Here is a 20,487-nt window from a genome sequence, read left to right as displayed (position 1 = left end):
ATTACTGGGAGTATTTTTGCTGTGGGGCTCTGTTATACACTCAGACACATTACTGGGAGTATTATTACTGTGGGGCTCTGTTATACACTCAGACATATTACTGGGAGCATTATTACTGTGGAGCTCTGTTATACACTCAGACACATTACTGGGAGTATTATTGCTGTGGAGCTCTGTTATACACCCAGACACATTACTGGGAGTATTATTGCTGTGGAGCTCTGTTATACACTCAGACACATTACTGGGAGCATTATTACTGTGGAGCTCTGTTATACATTCAGACACATTACTGGGAGCATTATTACTGTGGAGCTCTGTTATACACTCAGACACATTACTGGGAGTATTATTGCTGTGGAGCTCTGTTATACACTCAGACACATTACTGGGAGTATTATTGCTGTGGAGCTCTGTTATACACTCAGACACATTACTGGGAGCATTATTACTGTGGGGCTCTGTTATACACTCAGACACATTACTGGGAGTATTATTGCTCGGGAGCTCTGTTATACACTCAGACACATTACTGGGAGTATTATTGCTGTGGAGCTCTGTTATACACTCAGACACATTACTGGGAGTATTATTGCTGTGGAGCTCTGTTATACACTCAGACACATTACTGGGAGTATTATTGCTCGGGAGCTCTGTTATACACTCAGACACATTACTGGGAGTATTATTGCTGTGGAGCTCTGTTATACACTCAGACACATTACTGGGAGTATTATTGCTGTGGAGCTCTGTTATACACTCAGACACATTACTGGGAGTATTATTGCTGTGTAGCTCTGTTATACACTCAGACACATTACTGGGAGTATTATTGCTCGGGAGCTCTGTTATACACTCAGACACATTACTGGGAGTATTATTGCTGTGGAGCTCTGTTATACACTCAGACACATTACTGGGAGTATTATTGCTGTGGAGCTCTGTTATACACTCAGACACATTACTGGGAGTATTATTGCTGTGGAGCTCTGTTATACACTCAGACACACCAACAATATGGAGCTGCTAGAAAAGAGGGACAGAAGGATTGGATTTGGGCCTAAAAGAGGACATTTAAAAATCAGAATATACAAATCGGCAACTTGCATTATGTGTTATAATCAATACTACACCACTGAGTGCAGCAGATAGAAGCGCATGTATAAGTTTGTTCAAAATAAACTATAACAATGTGCAGCCATTCCCATGCCATAAACGTACAAAAATGTGTTTATTTCGCTCTTAACTACGATGTTGTGGCATTATCAAACGCATGTTAACCTCTGCATAATAAAAAAAAAAAAAAATCAGAATATAGCCTGTGGGAGTTTACACAATTTAAACAGTGATTTGACGGAGGTGACCAACAAGTCCCTCACTACATGTTGTGGAACTATTACTCCCATGATACTTTGCAAGCTTGTAGACTTGTTGTTTATTACCTGTTGTGGCGCTATGACTGCCATGATGCATTGCTGACTTGCAGTCTGTCAATACATTATGTGAACGAAGATTACACACTATAGGTACTGCTTATATATTTGTTTTATAGATGCTTCACCACGGAGAATACAAATATGTATTTCTAATGCTATAGTGTTACCCTACCCGTTTGGATTATTGGGTCTGCAAAAAAAAAAGAAGTTTCCCTTTCCTTTGCTCATCCAGAGTGCTGGTCTCACAGCAGTCGCCCCTCTCCATGGCTGAAATCATCAATACGGAAGCATTGAGAGGCTAGTGCTCATGCGCAGCATATCGCAGAGCCAGCAGCAATCAGCATTTCCTCATTGAGTCAATGTATCTCTATGGGGAGTGTTTAGTGTCTGCTGAATGTCACTCCTGCAAACTTTGCAGTACTGCAATCAGGAAGTCCCTTTAGTGACTGTCAGAGTGACTGACAGTGAACCAGTTCCTTAATGCAAATATCTAAACAGCCAATTACGTGGCAGCAACACATTGCACAAACGCATGCTGACAGGGTGGTTTGAGTATCTCAGAAACTGGCGCCGTCCTGGAACGTTTTCAGAGAATGATGCAAAAAATAAAATATGGCTAGCTGCAGTTCCAGGAACAAAACCACTTTAAGTAATTTAACTCAGAGGAGGATGGCCACACTGGTTCAAGTTGACAGGAAGGTGACAGCAACAGAAAGAACCGCACATTACAAAAGTACAAAACATACAGGTATTTCTGAACACACAACACGTCCAATCTTGGAAACAGATGGGCTACAGAGGCACACCACACCAGGTTTCCATCCACGACCAGCTAAGAACTGGAAACCGAAGCTACAGCAGGCAAACTCACATAAAACCCCACCGTCGGAGACTGGAGAAATTATTTGGTAAATCCCGGTCCATCCCGACTCATGTCCCTGGTTCCGGCTGGTGGACTAGTGGCATAGAGAATATTTACCTGGTGAAACTAGGCCCCTTAATACCAAATGAGCACAGTGTAAATGTCACAGTCTACTTGAGGACTGCTGACCATTGTCCTGTTTGATTGTACATCCCTCCACGGCCAGTGTACCCTTCTTATCCTGGCTACTTCCAGCAGGATAACACCATGTGACAAAGCACGAAGCTGGTTCCACGTTTAGTTTCTTCAATGGCCTTCGCAGTCACCAGACGCCAATGCAATAGATCACCTTTAACATGCAGTGGTTGGGGAGATTTGCAGCCTGAATGTGAAGATGAATCTGCAGTAACCGGGTGAAGCTATCATGACACGGACCAGAATGTTTTCTAGCACCTTGCTGAATCCACGCATTGCGTTCTGCCTGCTCTGTATAGAAAGGTGTATTTAATAAAGTGGCCACTGACTATATGTTACTATGGAAATAAAATGCCCACATTTTATTCTGTGTGTCCATGTGGCTATTCCTTTTAGCAGAGATTTTAAAATCACAACCAAGAAAACAAACAATATCCAACACAGGTTTGGCTCAGTAAAGTGAGTATTTGTAGCGTCACATTGTAGCTCTGCGGACTGGTAATGTTCTCATCTCAAACTCCAGGCAGATGCAGTGATTCCTACTCACTGTGTATTTTCAATTACATTAAACAGACTAACATGTTTGTTCTTTGGCCTATTATACTCTGTGTCTGAGGAGCGTAGGCTTTAAGCCAACAAATACAGGTTTTTGGGGATGCAAGTATTTACTAAAAGAATGATCCTGTGAGCTCTAATTCTGGTAAAAGTCCACGTATCGGTGTGCAAGTCAAGATATCATAAAAAACTTTGAGTTATTTCTTTATTAGCTCTTTGAGAGCTGTACGAAGCCATACTCTGTAGAAAGCAATATCGCTGATAATGTGCAGTCATCATGGGAGTTTACATTCCGCTATGACATAATCCTTTATATGCCATGTCATTTTCCCCCAAACCTTCCCACGCCCCATTCAGAGCAGCCCAGCTGGCAATCACGGTGTAGATCTGGTCTGTCTGTTGCACGAGTTCACCTGTCCAGGTGTGAAGGCCGTTTCAAACAATAATCATACACCAAACTTGATGTATCATTTGATTACTTAGAGTCATGTCTCCAACAAGATAACTTTCCAGTTCCCACATAATTCTTCAAAACGTATGCTCTAGCTTTAGAAAGTTCAATTGAACTACATGGTCCTACACCCACTAGTACCTTACTTAACTTTTTTAATTTTTAGAGTCTCGGCAAACTGCTGAATATTTCCCTTGCAGAAGAAAAAAGACAACAAAATTAAACTAGAAAAGCTACAATTTCTGGGGAAATTGTGAAGTGTTCTTGCCTCCACCAGTAGTCTACAACTGGAGTGGGCGGAGTAACTGTTATTATTTATTTATATAGCACATTTAATTGCAATGTTGTTGCCCAAAGTGCTTTACATTTACATTAAAACATACAGTTATAAAAACATTAGCAGGTGTAAAAGGCTTTGTCTATGACATCACTTGCTGCTGCAGCCTGTAACAGGTCAGAGTATTTCTGCAGTTGCCATCTTCAAACGGTCGTATTTTAAAAACTATAATTCCTACAGTGAAGAGCTTTATATTGTGAGAATCACAAGACCCAGACCTACATTTTGATGTATAGTATGTCTCTGAGATTTTAACAATAAAGGCACAGTCGCAGTTTAGAAATTGCCCTTCAAATGTGAGCTTTGCAGAGTGGAGTTTCAATGAATGTCAATGTGAGGCGTGAGTTGCAAACAAATGGTCATATTGTGAAAACTATCAGGACTATGGCTTAGCCGTGGACATTTCTAGTGGCAGCAGGGATAGCTGAACGTTTTGATATAAGATTTGTGTAGGTGGGCCTGAAAATGAGGGAGTGGTGGCAGTTTAGAAATCATGACCTGATTTTTCAGCTTTTGCCAGCTCCCACTCTAGCTTTGCCATTCATTCCTATGGGACAAATTTCGCCACAAGAACGACGATATTCCGTGAACCATTCGGCGAAACGTTCCACAAAGTAATAGCAATCCGATCGGGAACAATCTGCACGTTTTGGTATATTTTTGTCTATGTAGTGTAAAAACTGTGGGAGGAGTTAGGGTGGCAAATTTGGCTATAATAAGAATAATAAGAATAATAATAATAATATATATGTGAGATAACATTAAGTGGTCTTGCTATGCAAGAACACTTAATTAAAAAAGAAAGTAAGGCGGACAGTGTACCCGTGTGCTGTAAAAGATGCCTTCTAGTGTGCTATTTACAAAGCCAGGTCCACAGAGAAGTGTAAGATGATGCTTTGAGCCAATGCTGGAAGTAATACGACTCTCATTCGTCCCATCGGATACTCTGTCAAAACTCACTAGCAGTAACCATGTCAACACATCCAGGTTTATAACCTTAGGGACGATGACAGACCGTACTTTGGACAGCTGGAGTAACACACTTTTTTTTAGATAGCAAAATATGCAAAAAAGTAATTATAATCAGTATAATAGCGATTATAAATGGTGTCTTATACATTAATAGTTTCACGTCCCAAGTTCTCCAGGCTTTGCCTTCAAGGTGATAATTAATACTTGTGTTCAGTTTGGATTTGACAAGATGGTGAAAACTAGAATCCTAAATTTGTCATATTACCATAGCAACCACAGCGCATGTTTTGATGCTATTACGCAGTGACAACCCAGGAACACAATATACAGTCCTGTCTTATAGGACACCCATGATCTGATGGACCAATGCAAAACCAATGTGTCATGTCAGAGATCATGTTTGATAAGACTAAGCATGTTTAAGAGATCAATACATAGAAAATGTGGCATTTCACCCAAAAATATTCACGTGATAAGTTGCTCAGCTCCTCAGCAGTATCTTCTGCCAACAATAAAGGGAGGGGAGGAATCAATCTTGAGAATTAATTATTATATATACAATGTTTTATTCTGAAACATACTTATCCCTAGCCCTTACCATGACAATAAAGGCTCGGGCAGGAGTGGGGCGGTGCGGGGGGTATTGTTACACCTGCCCACATGGACCTGTCTCCAATGGTGTAAGTAACAAAGAATGCACCATGTTATGACAACATTCCACGGTGCTGTACATTTTCAAGGCCCTACGTACAAAGCGTAAATACTAGTAGTGGACAGGTATCTCAATATGGAGACTGCCTCCTAAAGTGACACACATGGCAGAGTATTTGGCAATTCAGAAAAGGGAGAGAGCTATAACTGGATAACATTCACCCAAACTGTTCAAGGTTTTAGTATCCAACTACGGCGGACACTCAGAGTTTGGGAACAGACCTAAAGATGATGATACAGATATATTTCGACCAGCATTATCCTAGCGTTGACAAGAATTGTTTCAGTTCTTCTGCATCCGTTTACTCTCACAAACCCACACAGGAGGGGAAGGCCCAAATCATTTGTCTGTATCTCACAAGTATTCAAATCTAATTTTGTTGAACAACCAGGAGATAGTGTATCCTGCCAGTGAGACAGTGACATTGAGCTGAGCGGCCGAGAACTGCGGTATGTAGGCCAGAGCCTGATCCATCTCACCAGGAGCCTCGGAGCAGAGGAAAGAACTTATCAGCTTATATGACATTACTTGTTAACACAGCAGCAGAGGGGCTGGAGTTCAGTGCTTATCATTAATTCCTCAAGTATTACTCGAGTGCTTTACACCACTCCACTTGTACTGCTGACAATCCAATTGATGCCCTCCGTGCATTTAGTGGATTTAATCATATCCAGACGTATTCGGAGCTGCCAGGTCATTTTATAATTCAATGTTTATTTGTTATCAAGGCACAGCTGGTACAGACTGAGGCTAGCTCACCTTGTATATACGTATCTATCCTACATATCGTCATTCACTAATATACCTACAAATGAAAGCAGTTAATATGTGCATTAAAAATGCCAATGTGCGCAGACATGCTGTCTGCTTGACACGGGATTTTCATAATTAGATCACAGCAGGGAATCGGTTACTTATGAAGCAGCCTGATGTGTCAGGCCTTTTCTGTCAGGGTAAAATAGTCCCTTACTTATATCTAATTATATCTGAAACAATTAGCCAGAAAATAAAGAAACACAAACTGTAGTTTAGATGAATATCAATCTTTATTTCAGTATGAATTGTCAAGAATTCAAAGCAAATGTTGAATTTCAAGCCAAAATAACAATGTTTTCAGGTCACCTTAATAGCTTGCCTCATTTACCTATTGTACAGCGCTGTGGAATATGTTGGTGCTATATAAATAACTGTCGTCTATTTAGGCGTTAAATGTGAAGTTCCCTGTGAGTTCCTGGCAGTTCCCAGTTTAGTGAATAACCCTGACAGTGTTCTGATGAAATGAAGAATGGCTATGAAGGAGAACGCGTGGTGTGAATTAAAGCAGATTTATATCTAATAGGGTGTAGGCATTCTATAGAATATTAGACTTTACAATATTCCGTTTTCTATCGTAATATTTCCACATTCTAAGAAAACGATTACTTGACTATTTGGTTTCAGTGTCACAAATGATATATTCAGATCACACTTTATGTCATGCTGTAGTCTGTAGCTCAGTTGATGTACAACCCCTATAATTCTTAGCCAACCTATGGTAATTGCAGAGAATTCTGGGAGTTGCAGTACAACTGTTGGAGGGGCAGGTGTTTCCTGAGGACCACCTTGGTTAGATAGTGTCTTCTGCTTAAAGGGACATTATGGTTACCAAAACAACTTTAGTGTAATGAAGCAGTTTTAGTGTACAGATCATGCCCCTGCAGTTTCAATGCTCAATTCTCTGCCACTTAGGAGTTAAATCACTTTGTTTCTGTTTATGCAGCCCTAGCCACACCTCCCCTGGCTGTGACTGACACAGCATGTATGAAAGCAAAATGGTTTCATTTTCAATCAGATGTTACTTACTTTAAACGTTTTATCTCCTGCTTTGTAAATTTAGCTTTTTATTACATACAGGAGGCTCCTGTAGGGTCTAGCAAGCTGTTAACAGAGCAGGAGATAAGAATTTATAAACTAGAAAAGCTACAATTTCTGGGGAAATTGTGTGAAGTGTTCTTGCCTCCATCAGTAGTCTACAACTAGAGTGGGCGGAGTAACTGTTAGTATTTATTTATATAGCACATTTAATTGCAATGTTGTTGCCCAAAGTGCTTCACAGTTACATTAAAACATACAGTTATAAAAAATTAGCAGGTGTAAAAGGCTTTGTCTATGACATCACTTGCTGCTGCAGCCTTGCACAGGTCAGAGTATTTTGGCGGTTGCCATCTTCAAACGGTCGTATTTTAAAAACTATAATTCCTACAGTGAAGAGCTTTATATTGTGAGAATCACAAGACCCAGACCTACATTTTGATGTATAGTATGTCTCTGAGATTTTAACAATAAAGGCACAGTCGCAGTTTAGAAATTGCCCTTCAAATGTGAGCTTTGCAGAGTGGAGTTTCAATGAATGTCAATGGAAGGCGTGAGTTGCAAACAAATGGTCATATTGTGAAAACTATCAGGACTATGGCTTAGCCGTGGACATTTTTAGTGGCAGCAGGGATAGCTGAACGTTTTGATATAAGATTTATGTAGGTGGGCCTGAAAATGAGGGAGTGGTGGCAGTTTAGAAATCATGTCCTGATTTTTCAGCTTTTGCCAGCTCCCACTCTAGCTTTGCCATTCATTCCTATGGGACAAATTTCGCCACAAGAACGACGATATTCCGTGAACCATTCCGCAAAACGTTCCACAAAGTAATAGCAATCCGATCGGGAACAATCTGCACGTTTTGGTATATTTTTATCTATGTAGTGTAAAAACTGTGGGAGGAGTTAGGGTGGCAAATTTGGCTATAATAAGAATAATAATTACTAGAAAAGCTACAATTTCTGGGGAAATTGTGTGAAGTGTTCTTGCCTCCACCAGTAGTCTACAACTGGAGTGGGCGGAGTAACTGTTATTATTTATTTATATAGCACATTTAATTGCAACGTTGTTGCACAGTTACATTAACCCCTTAAGACCGCAGCCAAATGTACAAGTTGTGAACCAAAAAAAATGTAAACAAACCACAGATTTTGACTATATGTCTGTTCAACAATAATTTACCTCTTTCATATTAAATGCACCCACACTTATTATATATCATTTTGTTCAGGGGAAACAGGGCTTTCATTTAACATCAAATATTTAGGTATGGAACATAACGTAATATGAATAAAATATAAAAAAATGAGAGAAAATATGATTTTTTTTAAATTTTCTTAGTTCTATGTGACATTCTAACTGTGAATGTCATAATACTGTTTGCTTTTACTGCAATAAAATACACATATTTGTATTCAGCGATGTCTCACGTGTAAAACAGTACCCCCTATGTACAGGTTTTATGGTGTTTTGGGAAGTTACAGGGTCAAATATAGCATGTTACACTTTTCAGTTTTTTCACATTGAAATTTGCCAGTTTGGTTACGTTGCCTTTGAGACTGTATGGTAGCCCAGGAATGAAAATTACCCCCATGATGGCATACCATTTGCAAAAGTAGACAACCCAAGGTATTGCAAATGGGGTATGTCCAGTCTTTTTTAGTAGCCACTTGGTCACAAACACTAGCCAAAGTTAACGTTAATATTTGTTTGTGTGTGAAAAATGCAAAAAACTAATTTGAAAGCCAATTTTGGCCAGTGTTTGTGACTAAGTGGCTACTAAAAAAGACTGAACATACCCCATTTGCAATACCTTGGGTTGTCTACTTTTGCAAATGGTATGCCATTATGGAGGTAATTCTTATTTCTGGGCTACTATACGGTCTCAAAGCCAATGTAACCAATCTGGCGAATTTCATTATGAAAAAACTGAAACGCAAGCCTTATATTTGACTCTGTAACTTTTGAAAACACCATAAAACCTGTACATGAGGGGTACTGTTATACTCAGGAGACTTTGCTGAACACAAATATTTGTGTTTCAAAACAGTAAAAAGTATGACAGCAAAAATATCGTCAGTGTAAGTGCCGTTTGTGTGCGAAAAATGCAATAAATTTCACTTTCCCTGACGATATCATTGTTGTAATAAATTTTACGGTTTTGAAACACAAATATTTGTATTCAGCGATGTCTCCCGAGTAAAACAGTACCCCCCATGTACAGGTTTTATAGTGTCTTGGAAAGTTATAGGGTTAAATATAGTGCTAGCAAATTAAATTCCCTATACTTTCGGCCTGGGTTGTTAGGCAGGTCCTGCAAATTGTAATTAATAAAAGGACCTAATTATGTAAAATTATTACATAAATATATATGTAAAATTATTATATATACACGTGTGTGTGTGTGTATATATATATATGTATATATATGTATATAATTTTTTTACTATTATTTTTTATTTATATATAGTTATACATATAGTGATGTATACGTATATACTTGGGTATATACATATATATATTATTTTGTTCTACGTGTATTTTGATATATATATATATATATATATATATATATATTAATATCAAAATACAGTTAGAACGAAATTACACACATATATATATTTTTTTTTTTTATTTTTTTTTTTTACGTATTTACATATTTTTTATTATAATATATATATATAATTATAATTATGTATATATTTAATCAATATCCTTCTACGTGTATTTTGATATTAATATATATATATATATATATAATTATATATATATTATATATATATATTTATATATAAATATTAAAATACACTTAGTGTATGTGTAAATGTGTGCGTATATATATATATATTATATATAGATCATATATATAATATATATATAAATGATGTAAGTGTATTTTATTTTTTACTTTAATTTTTATTTTTATTTTACTTTAAGGGGTTAATAGGGGAGGAGAGGGGCAGAGACAGTGTCAGCCAGTGATTTTACATCACTGGCTGACACACAGGATCAGTGATCACAGTGACAGGCTGTCACTGTGATCACCTCCTGCAGATCGCGGTAATTGGCCACAGGGGGAGTGCCTGGGTGGCCAGGCATGCCCCCCACCGCGATCTGCAGGGGGATCCTGATTGGAGTTACTATGGGTCAGCCAATAGGCTGACACATAGTAACTCTGATCGCAGTGACAGGCTGTCACTGCGATCAGATCGCAGGGAGAGGCTGTCTCTGCATTCAGATCGCAGAGACAGCCTCTCCCTGCGATCAGACTCTGCAGATCGCGGTCACTGACCGCAGGGGGACTGCCTGGGGGGCCAGGCATGTCCCCCGACCGCGATCTGCACAGTGAAAACGCGGCCGGCTCCATGTGTCAGCCGATTTTAAAATCGGCTGACACATGGTAAATACCGATCGCAGTGACAGCCTGTCACTGCGATCGGAAGCTGCAGACCGCGGTCCCCAGGCACAGGGGGGCTGCCTGGGGGGCCAGGCATGCCCCCCGACCGCGATCTGCAGCGGCCATGTGCCGCCGGCCACGTGGGGCTGAAGACCGCCCAGGACGTACCATGCCGTCCTGCGGCGTTTAGAGCCGCCCAAATAAGGACGGCATGGTACGTCCTGCGGTCTTAAGGGGTTAAAACATACAGTTATAAAAACATTAGCAGGTGCAAATTGCCCTGTCTATGACATCACTTGCTGCTGCAGCCTTGCACAGGTCAGAGTATTTTTGCGGTTGCCATCTTCAAACGGTTGTATTTTAAAAACTATAAATCCTACAGTGAAGAGCTTTATATTGTGAGAATCACAAGACCCAGACCTACATTTTGATGTACAGTATGTCTCTGAGATATTAACAAGGAAGGCACAGTCGCAGTTTAGAAATTGCCCTTCAAATGTGAGCTTTGCAGAGTGGCGTTTCAATGAATGTCAATGGACTGCGTGAGTTGCAGACAAATGGTCATATTGCGAAAACAAACAGGACTATGGCTTAGCCGTGGACATTTTTAGTGGCAGCAGGGATAGCTGAACGTTTTGATATACGATTTATGTAGGTGGGCTTGAAAATGAGGGAGTAGTGGCAGTTTAGAAATCATGTCCTGATTTTTCAGCTTTTGCCAGCTCCCACTCTAGCTTTGCCATTCATTCCTATGGGACAAATTTCGCCACAAGAATGACGATATTCCGAGAACCATTCAGCGAAACGTTCCACAAAGTAATAGCAACGCGATCGGGAACAATCTGCACGTTTTGGTAAATTTTTGTCTATGTAGTGTAAAAACTGTGGGAGGAGTTAGGGTGGCAAATTTGGCTATAATAAGAATAATAATAACTAGAAAAGCTACAATTTCTGGGGAAATTGTGAAGTGTTCTTGCCTCCACCAGTAGTCTACAACTGGAGTGGGCGGAGTAACTGTTATTATTTATTTATATAGCACATTTAATTGCAATGTTGTTGCCCAAAGTGCTTTACATTTACATTAAAACATACAGTTATAAAAACATTAGCAGGTGTAAAAGGCTTTGTCTATGACATCACTTGCTGCTGCAGCCTGTAACAGGTCAGAGTATTTCTGCAGTTGCCATCTTCAAACGGTCGTATTTTAAAAACAATAATTCCTACAGTGAAGAGCTTTATATTGTGAGAATCACAAGACCCAGACCTACATTTTGATGTATAGTATGTCTCTGAGATTTTAACAATAAAGGCACAGTCGCAGTTTAGAAATTGCCCTTCAAATGTGAGCTTTGCAGAGTGGAGTTTCAATGAATGTCAATGGAAGGCGTGAGTTGCAAACAAATGGTCATATTGTGAAAACTATCAGGACTATGGCTTAGCCGTGGACATTTCTAGTGGCAGCAGGGATAGCTGAACGTTTTGATATAAGATTTGTGTAGGTGGGCCTGAAAATGAGGGAGTGGTGGCAGTTTAGAAATCATGACCTGATTTTTCAGCTTTTGCCAGCTCCCACTCTAGCTTTGCCATTCATTCCTATGGGACAAATTTCGCCACAAGAACGACGATATTCCGTGAACCATTCGGCGAAACGTTCCACAAAGTAATAGCAATCCGATCGGGAACAATCTGCACGTTTTGGTATATTTTTGTCTATGTAGTGTAAAAACTGTGGGAGGAGTTAGGGTGGCAAATTTGGCTATAATAAGAATAATAAGAATAATAATAATAATATATATGTGAGATAACATTAAGTGGTCTTGCTATGCAAGAACACTTAATAATAATAATATATATGTGACATAACATTAAGTGGTCTTGCTATGCAAGAACACTTAATTAAACAGAATTTGCAATAAAGGAAGTGTAAATATTAGATGAATCGTTACAGGAAGTGTTTAGGAAGGCGTGACTAAGCGATGGGTTCCTAAACAAAGTAATTTAACTCCTAAATGACAGATAACTGAGCAGTGAGACTGCAGGGGCATGATATATACATCAAAACTTCTTCATTACGCTAAAGTTATTTTGGTGACTATAGTATCCCTTTAACGTTCAGCACAAATTGCAGAATAATTTAAATTACCATTTGCCAGCACCAGCTTGCTAACTCTTGGTGTGCTGGCACTGTACACAGGGCACTGCAAGCTTTCTAACTCTTGGTGAGCTGGCACTGTACACTACACACTGCAAGCTTGCTAACTCTTGGTGTGCTGGCACTGTACACTACGCACTGCAAGCTAGCTAACTCTTGGTGTGCTGGCACTGTACACTGGTCACTGCAAGCTAGCTAACTCCTGGTGTGCTGGCACTGTACACTAGGCACTGCAAGCTTGCTAACTCTTGGTGTGCTGGCACTGTACACTGGGCACTGCAAGCTAGCTAACTCTTGGTGTGCTGGCACTGTACACAAGGCTCTCCCAGCTTGCTAACTCTTGGTGTGCTGGCACTGTACACTAGGCACTGCAAGCTTGCTAACTCCTGGTGTGCTGGCACTGTACACTAGGCACTGCAAACTTGCTAACTCTTGGTGTGCTGGCACTGTACACAGGGCACTGCAAGCTTGCTAACTCTTGTTGTGCTGGCACTGTACACAGGGCACTGCAAGCTTTCTAACTCTTGGTGTGCTGGCACTGTACACTACGCACTGCAAGCTTGCTAACTCTTGGTGTGCTGGCACTGTACACTACGCACTGCAAGCTTGCTAACTCTTGGTGTGCTGGCACTGTACACTAGGCACTGCAAGCTTGCTAACTCTTGGTGTGCTGGCACTGTACACTGGGCACTGCAAGCTTGCTAACTCTTGGTGTGCTGGCCCTGTACACTGGGCACTGCAAGCTTGCTAACTCTTGGTGTGCTGGCACTGTACACTACGCACTGCAAGCTTGCTAACTCTTGGTGTGCTGGCACTGTACACTGGGCACTGCAAGCTTGCTAACTCTTGGTGTGCTGGCCCTGTACACTGGGCACTGCAAGCTTGCTAACTCTTGGTTGCTGGCACTGTACACTGGGCACTGCAAGCTTGCTAACTCCTGGTGTGCTGGCACTGTACACTAGGCACTGCAAGCTTGCTAACTCTTGGTATGCTGGCACTGTACACAGGGCACTGCAAGCTTGCTAACTCTTGGTGTGCTGGCACTGTACACTAGGCACTGCAAGCTTGCTAACTCCTGGTGTGCTGGCACTGTACACTAGGCACTGCAAGCTTGCTAACTCCTGGTGTGCTGGCACTGTACACTAGGCACTGCAAGCTTGCTAACTCTTGGTATGCTGGCACTGTACACAGGGCACTGCAAGCTTGCTAACTCTTGGTTGCTGGCACTGTACACTGGGCACTGCAAGCTTGCTAACTCTTGGTTGCTGGCACTGTACACTGGGCACTGCAAGCTTGCTAACTCCTGGTGTGCTGGCACTGTACACTAGGCACTGCAAGCTTGCTAACTCTTGGTATGCTGGCACTGTACACTACGCACTGCAAGCTTGCTAACTCTTGGTGTGCTGGCACTGTACACTACGCACTGCAAGCTTGCTAACTCTTGGTGTGCTGGCACTGTACACTGGGCACTGCAAGCTTGCTAACTCTTGGTGTGCTGGCACTGTACACTACGCACTGCAAGCTTGCTAACTCTTGGTGTGCTGGCACTGTACACTAGGCACTGTCAGCTTGCTAACTCTTGGTGTGCTGGCACTGTACACTGGGCACTGCAAGCTTGCTAACTCTTGGTGTGCTGGCACTGTACACTACACACTGCAAGCTTGCTAACTCTTGGTGTACTGGCACTGTACACTACGCACTGCAAGCTAGCTAACTCTTGGTGTGCTGGCACTGTACACTACGCACTGCAAGCTTGCTAACTCTTGGTGTGCTGGCACTGTACACTGGTCACTGCAAGCTTGCTAACTCTTGGTGTGCTGGCACTGTACACTGGTCACTGCAAGCTTGCTAACTCTTGGTGTACTGGCACTGTACACTAGGCACTGCAAGCTTGCTAACTCTTGGTGTGCTGGCACTGTACACTAGGCACTGCACACTAGGCACTGCAAGCTTGCTAACTCTTGGTGTACTGGCACTGTACACAGGGCACTGCAAGCTTGCTAACTCTTGGTGTGCTGGCACTGTACACTAGGCACTGCAAGCTTGCTAACTCATGGTATGCTGGCACTGTACACTGGTCACTGCAAGCTTGCTAACTCATGGTATGCTGGCACTGTACACTACGCACTGCAAGCTTGCTAACTCTTGGTGAGCTGGCACTGTACACAAGGCTCTCCCAGCTGGCTAACTCTTGGTGTGCTGGCACTGTACACTGGTCACTGCAAGCTTGCTAACTCATGGTATGCTGGCACTGTACACTAGGCACTGCAAGCTTGCTAACTCATGGTATGCTGGCACTGTACACTACGCACTGCAAGCTTGCTAACTCTTGGTGTACTGGCACTGTACACTGGTCACTGCAAGCTTGCTAACTCTTGGTGTGCTGGCCCTGTACACTACGCACTGCAAGCTTGCTAACTCTTGGTGTGCTGGCACTGTACACTACGCACTGCAAGCTTGCTAACTCTTGGTGTGCTGGCCCTGTACACTAGGCACTGCAAGCTTGCTAACTCTTGGTGTGCTGGCACTGTACACTACGCACTGCAAGCTTGCTAACTCTTGGTGTGCTGGCCCTGTACACTAGGCACTGCAAGCTTGCTAACTCTTGGTGTGCTGGCACTGTACACTACGCACTGCAAGCTTGCTAACTCTTGGTGTGCTGGCACTGTACACTGGGCACTAAAGTTGCACAGAGTGTGCTTTTACCCTGAGAGTATTTGCTGTTAGAAAGTGCATTTTCCTGTGTGCAGCTATACCTTTCTATTGCTATTTCAAAGCTTGATTTGTCAATTTCAGAGATTCTATATGTTGCCAGTTGGTTATACAATTCAATCTAAAAATTAACAAATCAAAAAACATTTTTCCCTATGCACATTAGTATTGGTTAGAATAGGATAAATTCTGGGTTTAACCTTGCTCGCCATTATCTGGTTGCTAAACAATGTAATAGAGTTACTGGTGATGACACGGAATGCCCCAGAATGTTGTCTTATGAGGGTAACGGGAAAACTGCGTCAGATGGTAAATACTGAGCAATCAGACGTCCTGCCGCTGTTCTGCAGGTTCCTGTGTTCCGGACGCTATCCTGTAGCCATTTTAGTTTGCTAGAATAATAATTTTTATTTTGTCAGTTTCTAGTGAGTGAATAAAAGACATTTTCTTTTCCAGTAAGCCAGTTCCCTCTCTGCTGTGATCATTTAATACAGTCGCGCATGCAAAGTACTGCCATCGAGCCAACTAATGAAATGAATGCATACAAAGCGTAGGTGTACAGCCTATCCACAAGCAACTCCCATTCATTTCCATGTAGAGACACCAACCATCTCAGCCGCTGTGTTACACAAAATGACATTTATAGAGATGGGGCAAGAGTAAAGGCGAGGAAAGGAAATATAGAGATTCTTTCTCCTACATCTACATAAATACTAGCTGGCACAAAGCATTGGGTATTGATTCCAATATCTTAACATTTAGCATGCCAGCAGATATAGTCATACAAAATTAAGCCCTGCGCTCAAACTCCACGTACTTCTGGGAGGCAGCAATGACTATAGTACACATCAGCCCCAATACATAAAATAAAAAAAATTAAAAATCTAAAAAGGTTACCTGCACATTATACCAAATCCCCATACACATTTAAATAACTGGAGGTTGAGTGATGGAGCCTGACTGCCGAGCAAGCCGCTGAGCTCCGGGAATACCTCACTGAATAATCGCTGTCTCTCTACAGCTAGCAACATGCTTTATGCTCCTGTTAGTACCATTTGCTGTACAGGAGAGGGTGGTCAACGGTTCCAAGATGGGAAAAAATTGTGGCCTATGGCCGCTCACCTCTTTCCTCGGTCGTTGATGTGGATCCGTCATGTTCCCACCCCCCCTCCTTTGGCCAGTGGGGGTTACTCCGGTCCACACTAAGGCACTGACCCGCTCACCCAAGCTGGGCATGGCTGTTCCCGCTGAGCTGACTCTTGGCAACATGCGCTCTAAGATGGCCGCCGGCGGGAAGGCTACAAGTTCCCAAACATCCAAGATGTGGGCCTCACAGGAGGAGCGGATAACAAAGGCTTTTGACCACTTCTGGTCGCAACTCAGGGCTCAAATCCATAGACGATGGGAGAAACCTGCAGCAGCAGCAGACACCCATACTGACCCCTTACACAGAGGTACCAAGTCGCAACCTTCCAGACGCAACTCTGATGCGGCCCTGACATCCCTGAAGCGGAGGCAAGTGCCTCGGAAGACGCTTGGATGCAGACGGCGCTGCACTGCTGAGGATTTCTATCCTCCTGGGCCAAGGTACAAAATGGAACTACCCCCTGCACGCAACTCACACTCATGGAAGGCCCTTAGTCACTTAAAGAAGAAGCAACCTATGAGATCCCTATGGCGGATGGCCGCACCACACTGTACGGGCCCTTGTGCACGCTACCACATACCCAGAACCCGTGTCGACAAGCATGCTCCCTCCACATACAGCCCACACACCAGGATGGCTAGCGTCTCTGGGTTACGAAGTGGCAATAATCGGTGGATACCAGTGCCAGCAGAGTACCAAGATAATATCCTGAAGACCAATCTGCCGTATTCTTACCCCCTGGCATACTCTACTGACCTGCCGGCTTCAGGAGTTGAGTGAACGGGGACTGTGGCTGTAGATGAGCCTGTCGATACAGCCTGATTTATATACGTAAATTAGACCTATTGTCTCTTAGCTTCTTCTCACACACATAAGGCTCATTATGCCGTTACATTAATACAATGCCAAAGTGGTTTAATTCCAGCGGTGTGTACACCTTAACTCTAGTGACCGTGGCATAAACATACAACAATGTTAACTAATAACTGTCTTCTCAGTCACATCAACACTCTTGTCCCACTTATCTTCTTATAACAAAATGTGCTCATGATATGCATGCCAATGTCTTAATATGTCTGAATTTCTGTGTTTGACAATGCTGTCGTGGCATTGCTAGCCCTGTCTGTTATATTATGCACAAAAAATAAATAAAGAATTTACAATAACTGGAGGTTTTTTAGTATCACTCCAATAGCCGTTAAAGTGCTAGCTCACCTGCCACGTCAAGGCAAAGTCTCTAATGAGACAGAGAAGGGTATATTTCAAAACCCCTTATTTTCTGAACTTTGATAAAATTTTGTTTTCTTATCAAACTGAAATAAAATATTTCACCCTAAATCAATCAGTCAAGAACACAAGTTACTCAGACCGTAGCAAAATAAAATAATGTTCTGTTATGTTTGACAAATCTTGTAACGTGTTTATTAATGTATATAAATTGCATATTTTGTGAAAGGGAGCCCAACGTATGCTGCACACATGTTCTCCCCAGCCTCCTGAGCCTGTGCAAAGCCTCTTATGCAAAATGAAGACTAACAGTCAAGATTAATATCGGGTGAGGGTCGCGAGTGCTAGACCAGCCAGCCAGATGGAAATACGGCAATCAGATTAACAGGCTCAATTAGAGGCAATTGTTTGGGAAGGGAATTTGCAGGATTGGCCAAAGGAGGTGCAGTGATCACATCCGCAGACTGGGCGATGAGCTGATGCTGGGAGGTATAATTTGGAGAGGGCAATTGGTAGTGACAGACGGGCAAGGCATGTCACAAGAGGGATTACAGGCTGCTCATCTGATAAATGCCAACACAGACACAATAAAAAAGTGTGGGTTAGGGGATGGCTGGCAGGAGGGACCGGTGGGGTGAGGGGGGGGGGGAATTGCCCCCTGGGTCACTAGTACAGAGAGGATTGTTGGCTCACAGCAATTCTAAAATATATACTGTAGCTACATTGCTTTCTTGTCCTCCCAGTATTTTAGTCCTCCCAGTATTAGAATGAATCAATAAAAGATTAATCCACGCTCTATGTCCACTTACTAATTTTAAGTGGTCATGGTGCCTGGATTTTCTGCTCCTGTTGGTGTCCTCCAACTGCACTATTGAGGCATCTCTAAATGAGAATTCCGGGCTGGCCAATATGAATTCTGTGCATATTTGGCATGCGTGCTAGCTCCAGAAAGGCAATTGCGGCATGTTATTCTGTTATTAAAGGGGAACAATCACTCCGATGGATTTTTAAGATTATGTTAAATTATTCCCTAGATTTAAAAAAAAATGTGTTTGTGAGGTCTGTAAAATAAAATGTAGGAATTCACACGGCTGTATTTACATCTATCCTCCAACTGTGCGCCTACATCTTGGCTCCCTGTCAAACATTGTTACAAGCTCTGACCTTTCGATGAACATATGATGAATAAACATTGTTTCTGCATCTCCAAAAATACAACGTGTGCATTTATGGTTTCCTTTAAAAATGCTAAATTAATTTAAATGTAATCCTAATGAAGTTGTTATGGTGCAATGAGGCCCCTTGAGGCACTCTTACTTCATAGGGTTAAACCGTTCTCGAACGGTTTAACCCCAAAGTTGCCTCTAGTGACAATGCCATTGGAGGCAACTTTGGGGTTAAACTGGGGCCTCCAGGGGCCTCCTTGCATCATAACAACTTCATTTAGATTAAGTTGTTTTGGTGCCTGGAGTGTCCCTTTAAGTGGCTCTTCAATTCAAACCTGGAAAAATCCCAGGGTCAAGATGTTTCCGAGCTCAGAATAAATATAGGTGGTATCTATATTTTTATATAGATCTTATCCTGAAATATACAGGCTGGTTACTGAAAGCGTAGGGTTGCAGAATAAATTGTAGCTTATTTGTGATGGGCGTTGACATTGCATGAATTCTCCAAAACAATCTCAATTCTTTAACTTTCAGGTGTAAACGTCTCAGCCAACCAGGACGAGGAGACAGATTATGAAACATTCCAAATGCAAATCGACAAGGAGACCAAAAGGTGTAGTTTCCACACCAATGCAGGAAAGTACTGGACCCTGGTGAGCCACGGTGGCATTCAGTCCACAGCCACTGAAATGTAAGTGCCACATCCATCCTTTAATTGGTTCATTTCCTTGCTTTGCCCACGAAGTGCTAGGGCAAACCAAAGATGTCTGTTACTCGCGGTGGTTGGTGTATGAAATGCCATTTGCAATTTGTTTTTAATTAATTATTTTACGCAGACATATTGCATCATAAACAGGAATATACTTGTGTCATAGTTATAAAATTGAGTTGGTACAAGAGTGAGAATATTAAATATTATGACATGCAGTGACATTCTTGCACAGATTTTTATATAAGCTGACGGTTTTTCACAATTCGAACCAGGGGAGACACAAGGAGGAAAGATAGGGAAGGGTAGAGGGGGTTCTGTTGCTATTTCGTGGTGGACCAGTTCCTTTTTTAGGATCAAACTGAGTGGCCATCTTTGTAATCGAGCCAGGGGTCCCAGGTTATGGGATGTGGCGGAGGTCTTGCGTACTATAGCCGTTAAATTATCCATGATTTATTAATCTATATTTTACTCTTTTTTCGCGTTATACATCGATGGTAGACATAGAGTGAGCAGTACAGCCATTTTACAAGCCACCCTTATTAAGGATACTCCCCTGAATACCACCTATAGCTGGGGGTCTTTATTAATGCACCCTGCTAGCCA

General features: G+C 42.0%; 1 protein-coding gene across 1 annotated transcript in view; it reads left to right on the top strand.

The window, feature by feature from the left end:
* Positions 1-20,487, top strand: part of FSCN2 (fascin actin-bundling protein 2, retinal) — a 30,082-nt gene that overhangs the window by 2,630 nt on the left and 6,965 nt on the right. Inside the window, exon 2 of the mRNA XM_063456300.1 lies at positions 19,707-19,863. Within this exon, the coding sequence (XP_063312370.1) occupies positions 19,707-19,863 (157 nt within the window). The remainder of the gene's footprint in view (positions 1-19,706; positions 19,864-20,487) is intronic.

Source organism: Pelobates fuscus, chromosome 5 (assembly GCF_036172605.1).
Source record: "Pelobates fuscus isolate aPelFus1 chromosome 5, aPelFus1.pri, whole genome shotgun sequence".
NCBI classification, from domain to species: Eukaryota; Metazoa; Chordata; class Amphibia; order Anura; family Pelobatidae; genus Pelobates; species Pelobates fuscus.
This window is presented reverse-complemented; position numbering and strand designations above follow the sequence as displayed.